Genomic DNA, 15,903 nt, shown 5'->3' with positions numbered 1-15,903 from the left:
TTATCTATGTACTGTTATTTTTATTTCCTTGTCCTGAAAACTTAACACAATTAATAAAAAAAAAATGACAATTTCATACTTCGAATTTGGAAGTAGAACATGAGTAGAACTGTTTAGGGCATTATGCAATGCACGCTTAATAACCTAGTTGTTCAATCAATAATATTTATTTAAACATATTATGCCACCAAAACCGAAAGAAACTGTTAAAAAGCCTACCCCGCAAGTAGCAAGGCCCAATATTAGCGATGCTTCTCTTAACTATGTTCCTGAAGATGCAGTTGAAGGTATGACATATTATATTACTCATAATCTAAGCTCATAATAATATTATAATAACTTCTCTTATTTTATCATCGGCAATATTTTATTAAATTTTCCTGTTTATCTTATAGGATACCAAGACAGAATAGAGCACGGAATAAATTGGACCCTAAGTGATAATGCTGGAAGGTATCATAGAAAGAAGTGCCTTCAAGAAAATATCTCGCAATTACCATTTTCAACCGCATTGCAGAATAAAATAAATAAAAGTATACTTAGTGGTTTCTTCGATGAAACAAATACTTTGAGCTTAGAAGAGCAATGGGAGATTATGTTACCCATAACATTGTGGGATAACGAAAAATTCGCAAACGAAGAAGGAAAAATATGCTTTAACAATTGCAATTGTATCACGGATAATATGATTCAGCTTATTAAAAAGGCCGTCAAAGTTAACGATCGAAAATGTTTGAAAGAAGACTTGAAACGGGTCACTGTGTTGAGAGTCAATGATATTGAGGTACTTTTTTAGAATTAATTACCTTAAACACAATTAATGACTAGATAATAGAAGATTTTGAGGCAAATAAAAAATGTAAGGTGTTATATTTTTATTTCGTTTAAAAGTGCATTGCGACTATTGTAGATGACGGAGCTGGATGCAGAATTATTGGAATTTAAAAATCTCATAACACTAAATTTGGCCTGTAACTTCATTGATAACATTGATGCAAGTTTTCTACCTCGAAGCTTAAAACTGCTTGAACTTCAAGCCAATCGAATAAATAATCTTGATCATTTTGCTGAGTATTTACCAACGGAGCTCACATACTTGGGATTAAGCAGAAATCTATTAAATGATGGTAAGGCGGTATTTAGAAAATAAACAACTTGCACCAGAAATCTGCCGGGAGATCCTTTTCTCACTCAAATCAATATCTTACCTAACTCAAGCTTTATAATTTCAATTCTGACCAAAATTCTAAGGACAATAGCAAACTAAGCCGCAGGATTATCTTTGGCAAATTTTAATGAATCAAATTTTAATGTACTTATAGTCTTCAACGTTTAAATTAGATATCAGATAAAATCGTACAAATTAATATTATTTTTTCCTTTACAAGAGGTCTTCAACAACAATAATAATTGATTTATCATTGTAAATTATTGTTGTTAAAATGTTTTAGAGGGCATCCAAGGTGTAGCTCGTTTACCTCATCACATCACGGTTCTCGATTTGGCCGACAACGACATCTATGATCTAAACTCTGTACTCGAACCTTTGGCGCAACTGCCATGTTTGACGTCTTTACAGTTGGCGGGAAATCCGTGCTCGGTATGTTAATTTCTTTCTAATAGATGGCGCTATTACAAATCCTATGCCAATGGATTTCATTAATATATACAATTTCTGCATTTTTTATTATTTTATTATACCAAATTAGGTCTACTTTGATAAATATTGAGATGTGTGACTTTACCAAATTTTTACTCCTACATTATGCTGTAATTCGTGTTTGATTTACACGACTATGCCATTTTTTTGTAACAGGCGTAGTTTATTATTGTTGCAAAGACTATCATTTGCTGCTCCGCATTGGAAAAAAATTTCGCACTGGGAATTTCATTTACTAAGGAAGGAGATGGGTTTTATCAAGTCACGCTACTCCAGTCACCATAGCGGAGCATCGATGAAAGTTGCAACAGTATTCCTTTAGCAAGAGCCTAGTCCCTAGCCTCTATAGTGAACTGTGAACGGTTATATTTAACAAAGACTAGGCTCTTAATTTGTTACGACCGCCTCCTTGGTACAGTGGTTGACGCGTGAGCGCAGAACCGAGGGGTCCTGGGTTCGATTCCCGGTGGAGACGAAAAAAAAAAATTTCTCGGTCTGGCAGGACACAGAAGGCTGATCACCTAATTGTCCCTAAAGAAAATCGATCAGTGAAACAGATGTATGAATAATTCATCTGCCCCTTACCCCACTACGTGGACACGGGACTTCACTTAGGCTCTTAATTAAACAGCTGATATAACCATATAGGTGTGTGCCGCATACGCACGCACCACACTAACCCGTTTCCCGCGTCTCCAATGGCTGGACTGTCGCGAAGTTCTCCCCACCGACCGGTCTGCAGAACCTTTTGAACCGCATCCGGATGATCTGCGTTCAGCGTACTTTGATTTCACCGTGTTTCGTGTTATATCTGTGCCACAACCGCCGAAGCCAGAAAAGGTACATGAAAGTTACTCACTTATTTATTTATTATTTATTATTTATTTAACACTTTATTGTGCAAAAAACAAAATATACATAAAGGTTACAAAAATAAGATTAGAAAGCACAAAGGGCGGCCTTATCACTATGCAGTGATCTCTGCCAGGCAACCACGGGGAGAAAGGCAAAGAAGCGCAAAAAGTTGTCGGACAAAATAAAAACATATTTTTAGAATAGGGTAGAAATAATAAGAGAACACAATAAAATATATACACATTTTATACAGTACATGATATAAATACGTAAAAATGAACAAAAATAAAAAAAATATATAAATAATAATATTACTAATATTACCTAAATAAATATATGAAATACAAATATATCATAAGATACACATACATACATACACATATGCATACTACATAGTAGTAACTATATAAATATTAAATATATATAATATATATATATTAAATAAATATAAATGTCTAAATAGAAGTATACTACATAAACTAATCCGAATTATAGGCAGTTAAGAGGAAATGATTACGGACATGATGTTTAAAAGAGGATAAGGAAGGAGCAAGTCTGATTTTTAAAGGTAGGGAGTTCCATAACTTGACGGCAGAGACAGCAAAAGAACCCGCATAAAAATTGGTGCGATGAGAGGGAATACACAAAATAAGTTTGTCAGCTGATCGAAGAGAGTAGTTTTCGCAGTGTTGAAAAATGAAGTTATTCTTAAGGTAGGAAGGAGTGGAAGGATCGAAAAGGATACGGTATAGTAATTGAAGACAGTGGAGATGATGTCGGAGGCGAATAGGGAGCCACTTGAGGCGTCTGCGATAGAAAGAGACATGGTCGAATTTGCGAAGGCCGAATACAAATCGAATTAAAAGATTTTGCAGACGCTCCAGTTTCTCCATATTCTCAATCGTAAGGTCAGGAAAACACACATCCGCATAGTCTCGACTATAGGGAAGAGAAGGGATTGAGCTAACATAATTTTTGTTGGAATAGGCAAAAAGTTACGTAGACGCCGAAGAGTACCCGATGCCGCATACACCTTACGACTGATCTCTTGTAGGTGGTGAGACCACGATAGTGTTTGGTCGAGATGAACACCTAGATTTTTAACCACCTTACAATAAGGAATTGTTACTCCACCAAGGCAGACACTGGGTAAGGCGCCCCAGTCAATTTCGGAAACGAGATACGGACTTCCCATGATAATCGCGTGACTCTTTGCAGGATTGATTTTTAGACCGTATTCGTCACTCCAATTGACCAGGGTTGCTAGTTCGGCATTGATATGTCGGATAGCACTAGGTAAATTGTTGAGCGAGGCCTGGGTGTAGATTTGTAAGTCGTCAGCGTACATATGGTAGAGAGAAGTGAGGCGCGAGGTTAAGGAATTTATAAAGATAGAAAACTTCTTGAGTAAAGTAAAAAAAATTGTCTAAAATAACTTTCTTATAAGTACCCCACACCCCTTTCTCTACATACATATTTTTCTTGTCTTTAAATATCTCTATCGCAATATAAGACTTCCTTCCGTACACTAAAAGTAGCGTATACCTAGAATCCATAGTTACTTTAAAAAGTTTCTCTTTTACACATTTCATTGAATTTAGGTAGTTGAAATTTTATTTACACACATTTCAATGCAGGGTGCCACAACAGCTTTCCACATTGAACTAGAACTACCTTTGTTAGATTCTACTCGAAGACAATTTCTAATGTTCCGTCAAAACGAATCTCTAATTGAAATGATGCCTCCACCAGAAGATGAAGACTGGAACTTCTCCAAGCAAGCTTCTGCTGTGGAGAGCAAGATGATTCTTGGTGCTTATTTTATTGTTTCTACATACGATTAAATTTACCAGACTCAAAACGATTATTAGCATGTAGTCCAAATACATTAGAAAATTAATATTATTTAAGATTCGTAATAAACCAACTTAAACAGGTAATGACTAGTTAGCTTATTGTTCTAATTTGTTAAGTGATACAATAATTAAGATCGTCGACATATTATTATAACAATTTCAAAGACACGATCCTTAAAACTCTAACTCAGACAATTATTTATTTAATTTGTCTCCTTCTTGCACATTGCAATCGTCATAGCTTCATTTATCATATAAAAAGTTTCATGTAACTAAAAATAAGTCTTTCCAAATTCTCAAACATATATCGCACGTGCTATTCAAATAACATCCGAAATCCAAATAAAGTTCACACAGCAGATTATGAATGAGTTAAGATAATAAACTGATTTATTACTTTGCAGAACCCGAAGCGTCATCTCACGCGTCTGATATTTATAACCGTTTAACTACCAAGAATTCTCGCATAATTTGCCATTACACCACATTTGAGAGTAATAAAGTGCAGTGGAATAAAATTATGAACTTTCAAGAGCCCACTGTTAGGATATTTTGTCCTAATCTAACGGCTCTGCGGGATACATTTAGGACTGTCGTCACGATACGATTGATATATTCAATGGTAATGAAATTATCATCATCTAAGATTTAATTTATGGATGTTTAGACGTTCCTGTTAGAATTGTTTTTCTCTTTAAATATGCGGTGTTTCCGAAAACATGTGCAATTGTGGCCTTCTAAAAAAAAGTCTATAAAATGTCCATACAAAGCAAGCAAATCATGTTCAGTAAATACTAGTAGATAACCATTTGGATGGTGGTGACTGGTGATCGATTATGAAATAGTTATAGTTCTATTTCGTTTTGTTCGGGTTTTTCAATAATCTGAAATCAATTTCTTCCATAATTAGACATTCGCTGGCAAGCCAGGTAAACCAGACAAAAAAAGCGCAATGTCGCTAAAGCCTCCAGGGGAGCAAAGGGTCACTTTGGCCACAATTAAATGCGCACTCAAGAGGCCCGACTGGAGCCAGCCACAGCATTTCCACTGGGACGACTCGCTGGGCACAGAAGATGCTATTCACTGGGGGGATGGGGACCTTTCTGTATGTTATTATAATTATAATTATTACAAATATCAGATATCTTTATCGTCTATCTTGAATGGAATCTTTAAAAAGTCGTAGTGTATTCGACATTTGTTTAGGTCATTTTCAATAATTTGGCCAATTTTAATGAAAGTTCATACCATTCAAAGCAGGATATATCGGTATAAAATTTAATAATTAATTTGACTCTACTATTAGAGGAATGAAATTCATTCATTAAATTATTGTCCAGGTTTTACAATATAGTTTAGGCGCAGTGAAAACAGCGAAAGGCAAGCCAGAAAACGACCCATCTTCCTCAAGGCAGCTCCCACCAGATAACTTGACTTGCCACTTTGGTTTCAGTATTGATACTGTACGATCTTGAATTATTGTGAAATATGAATGAATAAAAATAAATTAAATTGAAAATATTTTTTGTTTAAAACTCCTGACGTCATGTCATTCTGAACAATTTCTACTTTAGTACATACGCACTTGGTACGCACTACGCACACATAACACGCATAAACAGACTCCATCATAACACTCGAAACATATACATTTACAGAAAGTTCTTGCAAAAGTTGCAAAATAGTTATTCTAATTCGACTTCAATAACTGTTACTTAACATTATGTTTTCTTTTGACCATTAAGAGTGACAGTAACACGCCCCCCAAACAGCAATCAAGGCATATTTATTTTCCATACGGCACTTCACACTAAGCATCCACATCCTCAATTCAGTGGTGACTCGAGCTAGGGTCACGACCCGCGTCCAGTCTTTAGCCATCTGTCTACTGCGGTATAACTTACGTAGCAACTATTTACTAATCTGTGGTTAAGGCGGGAATGGCGGGTCACGAGCGTTGGGGCAATCAGATCGAGTATCTGCTCTCGTGTTTAGGTTATGCTGTCGGCATTGGAAACATTTGGAGGTTCCCCTATCTGTGCTACCGGAATGGCGGGGGTTTGTACACTTTCTGGTTAAATTATACAGGGTGTAATCGTTAAGTGTGCACAGGCGATTATTCCGTAAATATTACAGATATCAAAAAACTTTAAACTGATATCGAAAGTACTTTTACTAATAAGTAAAATGGCCACAATAAATTTTTAGAAATAAAACGACAAATATCTAAAAAATTAACTTTAAACCCTCCCATACATTTAGTATGAGATATGAATATCCCATGTACATTTTTATCTGCAATAGTTACGGAATAATCGCTTGTGCACACTTAACGATTACACCCTGTATACATAGAGACTCGGAAGTTGGAAGAAGAAGACGAAAATAATGTTGATTATGTTTTATTTGTTGTTTCTGGTATTGACTTAATTAGCAGCATTGATATAGTAGTATAATTGAACTATTTGTATCTCCCAGTTAAAAGACACTTCCTAATTTCAGGTGCGTTTTTAATCCCATATCTCTTAACGCTGTTTATTTGTGCAATACCATTAGTATTTTTGGAAACGACATTGGGACAATTTGCTAGTTCAGGATGCATATCAGTATTCAACATCAATCCACTGTTCAAAGGTAAATAATATCCATATTCACAATTCACATCCATATCATTTGAAAACAAACCAATAAAAACTTTTCTAATAAATGGTCAAACTACATATAAAGGTACTTGGGTCGACTAAAGACTTTAATCACTTATGTATGAACCCAATTAAAAATCACAGCAACCTTTATCAACACGTGCTCATATCTTCTTCAATTACACATAATGATTTCTCCATATCCCCTTCTGAATTATCAAGTGCATGTCGCAACTGCTCCACTTCTGATTTATTTCTGCCCATCCTTTAGCTGTATACAATTTGTCAACAGGGGCCGGCTACGCGGTGATAATTTTAAACGTTATAGCGGTAACATACTTTGCAGTCATTATGTCATACCCGATTCTGTACATATATCATTCCTTCAGCTCGCCACTGCCTTGGCAAGACTGTGATAATTCATGGAACACTGAAAAATGCGCGGAGGTAATGATTCGAATTGATGCTTTTGTAAATGTCTTCGTGTCTAGCAAATATTGTAAATATCATGATAATTATTATTATTTAAGTATAAATAATAAGGGTTAGGTACCTATGCGTATGTACGCAATGGGCATGATGAGATAAATTATTTTAAAAACAAACATTATGAAAAACCAAAGAAGTACACTTAAAAGAAAACACTGATAGAATATGTATTGAATATGATAAAAATTTCTAGATTACTAGCACTTCAAGTTTATTATTCAATGGTACGGCATCGACACCAGAAGATGAATTCTTTCAGTAAGTATAACTGTCATATAAATTTTACGATAGCAGCCGAACGAGGCACTTTCAATATTACTTTTCATGAGTTTCGTGATGACTTGTATCGTATTATGATAGCATAAACAGTAGCGACTTGGACCTATTAAACAAAGAAGGCATAACCGTCAATGCTAAAATAATATTTTCTTATATTAGATAGATGAATATATCTTTCAAATGCGAATTCTTTCAGTATTCGAATCCTGCAAATGTCCCCAAGTATATCCCAAATCGGTGGAGTCGTTTGGCCAGTGTTCTGGTGTAATGTGATTTCTTGGATTATAGTGTACCTTTGTATTTGTAATGGTGTAAAAAGCGTGGGAAAAGTAAGTCAGAAGTTTAATTTTATATCAGCGTCATTATTTTTACTTGATTTAGATCTTCTCTTTGAAAAAGGCTCAAAACTTTTCGTTATATTATTCAAATTTATGGCCTGTGTTCTTTAAACTATATACCTTACCATATTTCATTGAATTTTCCAGAATTAAAAATTTATATATTATATTAGGGTGGTAAAATAATATAATTTTTTGTTGATACCTCACAGATCGTATACTTCACCGTTTTGTTTCCATATGTGGTATTATTTGCATTACTAATACGAGGAGCTACGTTACCAGGCGCTTGGCAAGGCATCTTGTATTATGTATGGCCCGATTGGAGCCAATTAGCTAAACCAAAGGTACCTACTAATTTCCTAAAATTGCTCTCTAATATTTATCGATGATCAAGTAAATAAAGTTGGTCACTTTTGTGTTGTTCTTCCAAGTGCTGCACAAATTTATAAAAAATAGCCGAATCCCGCGCCCAAAGCCCACCTCACTATTAAATAACAAAAATGTATTCACAATACCCTCCTTGTTATTCTTGTGATTATCAGCCAAAAATTACTTTCTTTTTAGTAATTTCGTTTCCATTTTTGTGATCTTTAACTGGATTGTAGATTGGATCAAACTCCGGTCGTGTAGAATCTTCCGTCCCATAATACTGTGAAAGGATAATATGATCACAAGCGGCATTTTAGCTGATCTAAAGATTGGAGGCAAATCACGAAAATCGGTTAGGAGAACCGTATTAACCTAATTTAAAACTAGTATGAACTGGATAATAATAGTCACATAAACTAAATACGAATGGCTATTAAAAATCGATTAATATTTTTTTTATATGTGTTAATTAATTACCATTTTACTTATCTCTATTATAGGGTTTTCCTTTGTGTTCAAAGTCACGTTTTAGTATAATGTTTACAGGTATGGGCAGATGCAGCGACCCAAGTGTTCTTTTCTGTAGGCCCTGGCTGGGGAGGATTAGTCAGCATGGCCAGTTTTAACAATTTCCATTACAACTATTTACGGTAAAGTATCTTTTATTTAGAAATTAAAGACTTTTTAACGTGGTCACGGGCGGGAGACCACGCCCGTGACCACGCTCGCTGTAAAGTGTACGAAACGTCGGGAAAATAATAGAATGAATAAATCGCGTTTAAAATCCGTTAAAAAGTCTTTAATTTCTAAATGTATAATACTCGCGTAACATCAAACATCAGAAAATACTATCTTTTATTTATGTAATTCCATCCTTATGAAGGTATTTAAATATTTATAATTGTTTGCCATGGACAAAACAAAAAAACTAATGAATCAATAAAGTGCATGTCCTATATTATTCGCCGATGATGTGTGAAACTAGCTACTAGCTAGTTCTTAGTTAGTTAAAACTTAAAACATAGATTACAGTTCAATATTTTTTATACTGTTCCTTATATTTTGAGTAAGTATAATGTGTTAACACATAATATTCCAGATCGTCCATAATAATACCAGTGATAAACTGCGGCACGAGTATTCTGGCGGGTTTCGTAGTGTTCTCGGTGCTAGGTTTCCTAGCGGATCGGGCTGGTGTGGGGATAAGTGAGGTTGCCTCCGCGGGCCCGGGGTTGGCCTTCGTGACGTACCCAGCCGCGGTGGCCATGATGCCCGTGCCTAACTTCTGGGCGATCGTGTTCTTTGTTATGCTGTTCTTCTTGGGTATTGATACGATGGTCAGTTTTGAGATTTTTTTTAAGTATGTATGTAGTTTGAACGGTTTGGTTGAAATATGAAGAGATTTTTTGATAAAAGACATAAAAAAAATAATGAAAGAAAACTATTCGCAAGGCAGGCAATTAAGATAGTCCCAAATATTATATAATATTCAGTTGGGTTGGATTTTTTTTTGTGAATACTTTTTCACATAAAATGTTTAATTACCTACTTAGAATATTCGTTATAAAAGAACTAAAGCACGTCGTGAATAAGTCAAAAAAAACATCATTTATTTTCCGAATAAACAAGTGGTTCAGTTCAGTCATATTTCGTTGCATATTTCTCAAAATAAAATTTCAATTTGTCAGAACTATCCAATAGGGTACAAATAGAAGGCTTGTCAATCGCTTGCGTGCGTGTGCCAAGTTTCAGTGAATCACAGCTTCGACTTATTCACTTCGAGGAAAAAGCTTTCGTGCGATTGAATACGATAAAACATTTTCTTTTAACCAGTAACCGTTTAGTGTTCAAATGCTTTGTTAATGCTTTTTGCGTTACAATTCTATTAGTTTGAGGGTAACTTTCGGAAATGCTTTATTTTAATAATGCTAGCAAAAAGCCATACATTACGGGGACTCGGAAATTTTTCTATTTTTGAAGTGATACTTCTTTATCGGGGTTGGAAAAAAATTTAGTGTAACATTTTTTCGTTACGCGCCATCTTGTTTTTATCCCTACCACGCGTGATTGACGTATTTCTATAAAGTTGCATATAGTAAATTATTTTTTTGAAAAATAAGGTCATAAAGAAGTTTCACTTCTTACGTGTGTACACTAGTACACGCACACATTTTTTTTTAATTTTCTTGATTCTTTTTACCAAAAAAATGTAGCTAAAGATTGTGGGCTAGTGACTAACTAACTACTTACCAAATACAAGATGTCTGCAGTTAGTCAATATGTTTTATGTTTAGACAATCAGCCAAACCCATATCACATTTAATTTATACGAAAAGGGTTCAAAACCGCACTGAAACCTGTATGGAGCTGACCACATGAATAAAGCCCAACTGAATATCATATTACATTCTATACAACATTGAAGAACTATAGTAGAGCCATTTTAATAGGCAACATTTGACAGTTCAACAAAATTCAACAACGTAACCTAGTAACGACAACATAGAATAACATGATATTTCTTTCTGTTAGATCTGCACATTTGCTTAACTTTTTTCAATAATGATTACATATTTATAATAATAATGACCGATACAAGTAATTTTAAGATTTCATTTTACTGATGAACCATTCTAAACATAATAAACAATTTCTGAATTGAAGAACTGACGTCGATACAATTTTGTGTCAATAAACCTTTATTCTTTTTAAATACCAGAGATGTTACTCTAAAAATCGAGATCTGACATCTAGAATCGAATGCATTGATTACTTGTGAACAAAAATCATCATAAATTAATAAATTCGATTTACAAATGTTTCAAATCCCTATCGATTAATTCACTTTAATCGATGTTTTTAAGCAGGTTACCTCTCTTCGAAGATAAAATTGATAGACGTCAAATGTTGCCTATTAAATTGGCTCGACTATACAACCTTTATAAAATGTTAGTAATAGTTTTCCTTAGTTAGCCTTCAAAAAGTCCATTATATTATAATAATACACTAAACAAAAGTCATCATTCATTCATCATACAATCATTCATAAAATTTGTCCCACATTTTTATGTATTCTATTTTTTTCAGTTCGTAACTATAGAGGCAGTGATAGCGGGTATACTAGACGAATTTCCTCAACTTCGAAGGAGGAAAAAATTAATAACATTTTTAACTTGTATATCGCTCTTTTGCTTGTCTATCTTATGCACAACAGAGGTAAGTAAGTGTTTATTACTAAAGATATATTTTTGTGGCTAATTATATAGTTTCATGTCTATTGCAAGCTAAAGATAAGAAATAATAGTATATAAGATCTGTCCATTGTACATTTTTAATATGCATATTTTCTTCGATTCCTTCATTAATAAAATACGGTCACCAACTATAGTGACCGTATCTTAAACTCATATTCTTACGTCATGTAACTTACACGGTTTTTTTATTTTACTACTTTTTAGCTTACTTAAAGCAAGCTTTCAGTCTTTCTTTTTATATACTGCATGTCTGTTAGCAAAAAACTGTAGCTAGTATAAAAAAATCTTCGTTACCAAGTACTACAAACTGCCTTCAAACAGCATTACATAATTATTCTAGAACTGCACAATTACCTTGATCCATATAACTTCCCCAGAGTTCAGTGACCGCGTAAACCGTGACAAGTGAAACAATGTTGCTGGAGTTTGCAAAATTATTTGTCACGTGAAGTTTGAACTCATGCAACCGAGTTGTCCTGTTTGCTTGGCTTGATTTATTTCGTGTCGAAATGAACACGGCATAAGATATATAGCATGTATTGTTTGTTCCCTTCAGTTTTGACACCCTAATAGCACATAATAGTGGCTATGTGTTGAATTACTTAATTTATTAAGGCAAAGGAACTTCCTGAAATATCGAATTTATAAGAATTTTGCACGCTAACGATGAAATAAGTCTTCAAAATCTCATTTTTCTTAAATTTAATTTGACAAGAATTCAGTGCACAAAGTTTACATCTACATTTCTACACTAATATTATAAAGGGGAAGGATTTCTTTTTGTATGTAAATACTGGACCTTTTTTTTTTTGTCATAAGAAAGGTAGATTACCCAGTTACCTACATAGGCTATTAAATTTTCCTTTAAAACTAACTTCGAATCCAATAACAATTTACAAGTTTCTCTAAGCAATGCTTTTGTTTGCACGCCATTGCAATACATTACCTCTATCGATTTGTACTTTTACGTTGAAACCTACCTCAACATACAAAATATGGCTATGATGGAAGAGGAAGGTTTTGGTATATAATTTATAAGGTTTTCGAGCAGTTAACGGCCGACCAATGTACACGGTGTATGAATACTCACAGTTCACAGCGCGGTCGCGGCTTCAAGCCGTCGGTCTCAAATGCTTGAAGCAGTCCGTGTACGGCCGCTTAGACAATGCGGGTAGTGCGGAAACCGCGGTCGGAAAGCTAGTCAGTCTATAAAAAAATGTATGCTAAGAAATATTCCCCAGGGTGGTCTTCATATTATCAGTCTCCTGGACGCCCACGTGGCTATAGCCAGCGTTCCTCTGGTATGTGGCTTAGAGCTAATAGCCGCGGTATATACATATGGGCCTAGGAACCTGGCTGATGACGTAGTGTTCATGACTGGAGCACCGTTGAATAGAATCTGGATGGTATTGTGGAGATATGTCGTGCCGGTTTTGTTGTTGGTAAATAAATGTTTTTGGATATTTATTGTATGTTCTTTAAAATATCTATGCAAGCTTATCTCAGAAATTGTAGTTCAAATTGAAAAATATTATGTGTTGTTTACCTACACAGATTCTATCCTATTGACCTATCTACAGATTTATTTTCTGCCTTTTAGAAAAACATTAAAACCTTAAACGACAATGACTAAAAGACTAATTTGTAAATCTATAATCAATCTATAATTATAATTTATTTTAGATTATAACATCTTACTCGTTGCGAGAAGCGACTGTTCTCGGGTGGTGCGTCGCATTAGCGTCTGTGATCTTCATCCCCGTATATGCAGTGATACTCGTATTAAAAACTAAGGGATCTTTCCTACAGGTATAATTATTATAAATGAAAAATTGTGTTTGTGATTATTTCATAGGATAGTTAGTTAGGATGCTATATGGTGTGACTATTTTTACCAACATCTCATTCTCATGGGAGCATTCTTTGGGAGTAAAGCCGAGGGCGGAGAGCTAGTTCACAAATATATTCAAACAATTCAATGTTTCCATTTATTGATAATTTTTTTAGTGCCGAATGTGTTTTACCATGCAGTTATATCTCGATATGTATTTAGGATAGCTATGCCATCCTATAGCTGTGTGATTTTCGGCACATCAAAGCTGATGTTGATGTACTGATTTTTCAAAATAATGGATTGTTAAAAATATTTACCAAATATCCAACCTGAAGGGGTTACGAGTTTATCATTTAAGTTATAGGTGCAGTTTAAAAAAACATTGGAGTGATGTAAACTTGGTATAAGCTATTTGTTTCATTTTAAGGTGGTAACATGTAGATTATTTTTTATATAATCAGTTTAATTATATATTGCTAAATGCACTTGTACGTGTGATACAAAATAAAATTGATGGAAACATACAATTAGCCTTCAATACAATACAATTAGACTTCAACTTATGTTACCTCAGACCATGTGCTACAGTAAGTCGGTCCAGTAGGTTTTGCATCATTTATTTAATTATATTAATTAAAAATTAATAAAATTTTCAGCGTATACGAATAAATTGCCAGCCAAACAAATTGTGGGGTCCAACTGACCCTGAAATAAGACTGCGTTGGGAAACTTTGAGAAAAAAATCACTTGTTTTAGAAGCAGCGTCTGATAAAAATACATATTGTGTTAATGGATGAATTTATGTATGCATATAATAAATGGATTATTTTTTCTTATACCTCTTTGTTTTTCCTTTTTGAGAATGCTTTATTTTTATAATCACTGGAACTGTTAGGAAATTTCTACCACCACTTTCCTTGAACAATACAACTTGGACCTCTTCAAAGCTAGGGTGAATCAAAGAAGGAGCATAGAATGCTCCTTCTTTGATTCACCCGGTAGACGTGCAACCAAGTAGGCCACATTACCGCTTCTCATCAGGTGGGATTGTGGCCAAACTTCTGCCTATTGATACTAAAAAAAATGTATGCGTGTACTAGAGTACACACGTAAGAAGTGAAACTTCTTTATGACCTTAAAAATGTCACGAGTATGGCGTATCGCAAAAATGTCACGCGTACGGCGTAACGCTAAAATGTTACACTAAATTTTTGTCCAACCCCGATAAAGAAGTTTCACTTCAAAAATGACCTGTTGAAAGATAATAGGTTCCTAATTTTCAAATGCGTCTCCGACCACATTTTTCTCAAAACGAATTTCGCGTTATCGGTCCCACTATGACCACGACGTGTTATGAGCATTTTTTCGCTCAATGCACGATTTCAATCTAAAGGCTTAGATATAAAAGATATTATTTAATATGTGAAAATATATAATAGACACGGTTACAAATTATTTCTAGTTCCCTACAAATCCTTGTCGAACCATACACTACAGCCTGTGACTACAGCAGTAGTACCTGTGGTAGTACCACAGGGTAGTACTGAGCAAAAGAGCAACTTGAGCAATTAGCATCTATCACGCACCTATGGGCGTATTCAGAAAGAAAGCTTGAAACTTATAAGCGCTTATCGGAATATCGGTGCTTGTCATGTTCATATATTTTCCTGCGCGGGTTACCAGCGCTGACAAGCGCCGATAAGCGCTTATAAGCGCTTATAAGTTTCAAGCTTTCTTTCTGAATACGCCCTATGATATGATTCAAATATGATTTATATATTGCCACCTCCGTAGTCCTTATAAAACAACAACTGTCATGTAGAAATTTTGACAATATTTACACAAACATAGTTTTCATTGAAGTTTTGGAAAGGAACAAAATTTTTGTGCAATTCTAATTTAAATACAATAAATTTACAGTGATCAAAATTAAAAGTTAAATTTTAAGTAACCAGAATCGATAAAATTGAAAATGTCGGACAGTAAAAATGACGCCAAACAAGGAGACGAAAAAGATAAAAGAGTTAAACTACAGGTACAAATTTAACTATCTACTACTACAATTTTTTAAATAAACTTTAGTATTTAGTTTATATTCATCATAAAAAAATTGCCTATCTATAAGAATATACACTTAATACAATAAAGATGCCTTATAATCTGGTAGAATAAAAAAGTTTAAAATATTTTTCAAACAAAAACATCACAAACGTACCTTATAACTCAACTCAAAATCATTACTATAAATGTGTACTTCGAACCCTCAAAGGTGGAAGGTGAAGATGAATTGGTCGAGGGTGAAGGTGGCCGCAGGAAAATGAAAC

At 34.3% G+C, this 15,903-nt stretch overlaps 2 protein-coding genes across 3 annotated transcripts; both read left to right on the top strand.

The window, feature by feature from the left end:
* The first annotated feature begins 111 nt into the window (after positions 1-111).
* LOC149490698 (uncharacterized) lies at positions 112-5,859 on the top strand. Its single transcript, XM_089707633.1, has 9 exons — positions 112-287; positions 396-784; positions 911-1,127; positions 1,452-1,600; positions 2,309-2,500; positions 4,153-4,327; positions 4,776-4,993; positions 5,282-5,476; positions 5,712-5,859. Exons 1-9 carry the CDS (start codon positions 182-184, stop codon positions 5,844-5,846), a joined length of 1,776 nt encoding a protein of 591 aa, XP_089563759.1. The 5' UTR covers positions 112-181; the 3' UTR covers positions 5,847-5,859.
* A 268-nt stretch (positions 5,860-6,127) lies between these two features.
* On the top strand, positions 6,128-14,396 carry LOC149490697 (sodium- and chloride-dependent glycine transporter 1-like). Of its 2 annotated transcripts, XM_089707621.1 has the most exons (12): positions 6,131-6,429; positions 6,874-7,005; positions 7,306-7,460; positions 7,696-7,760; positions 7,978-8,110; positions 8,332-8,466; positions 9,038-9,141; positions 9,591-9,828; positions 11,579-11,707; positions 12,987-13,187; positions 13,429-13,554; positions 14,236-14,396. In XM_089707621.1, the coding sequence occupies exons 1-12, from the start codon at positions 6,312-6,314 to the stop codon at positions 14,374-14,376; spliced, it is 1,677 nt and encodes a 558-aa protein (XP_089563747.1). In that variant the 5' UTR covers positions 6,131-6,311; the 3' UTR covers positions 14,377-14,396. The 2 variants fall into 2 exon arrangements, with proteins under 2 accessions (XP_089563753.1, XP_089563747.1); XM_089707627.1 differs by lacking the exon at positions 12,987-13,187 and having other exon boundaries at positions 6,128-6,429.
* Positions 14,397-15,903: the final 1,507 nt, after the last annotated feature.

The sequence above is a fragment of the Colias philodice genome, chromosome 2 (genome assembly GCF_061535455.1).
Source record: "Colias philodice isolate Cphi_HAF_F1 chromosome 2, ilColPhil1 Martin Lab GWU primary, whole genome shotgun sequence".
Taxonomy (NCBI): domain Eukaryota; kingdom Metazoa; phylum Arthropoda; class Insecta; order Lepidoptera; family Pieridae; genus Colias; species Colias philodice.
The sequence above is the reverse complement of the archived record's forward strand: the minus strand, read 5'-3'. Positions and strand labels throughout refer to the sequence as shown.

What these genes read in the sequence shown, in the direction of transcription:
- LOC149490698 (XM_089707633.1), top strand. Translation starts at nt 182, where the DNA reads ATGCCACCAAAACCGAAAGAAACTGTTAAAAAGCCTACCCCGCAAGTA. An exon ending in TGAGAGTCAATGATATTGAG is followed by an intron (nt 785 to 910) that starts GTACTTTTTTAG and finishes CGACTATTGTAG; the next exon opens with ATGACGGAGCTGGATGCAGA. An exon ending in TGGCGGGAAATCCGTGCTCG is followed by an intron (nt 1,601 to 2,308) that starts GTATGTTAATTT and finishes ATAACCATATAG; the next exon opens with GTGTGTGCCGCATACGCACG.
- LOC149490697 (XM_089707621.1), top strand. Translation starts at nt 6,312, where the DNA reads ATGGCGGGTCACGAGCGTTGGGGCAATCAGATCGAGTATCTGCTCTCG. An exon ending in TTCCATTACAACTATTTACG is followed by an intron (nt 9,142 to 9,590) that starts GTAAAGTATCTT and finishes ATAATATTCCAG; the next exon opens with ATCGTCCATAATAATACCAG. An exon ending in CTATCTTATGCACAACAGAG is followed by an intron (nt 11,708 to 12,986) that starts GTAAGTAAGTGT and finishes AATATTCCCCAG; the next exon opens with GGTGGTCTTCATATTATCAG.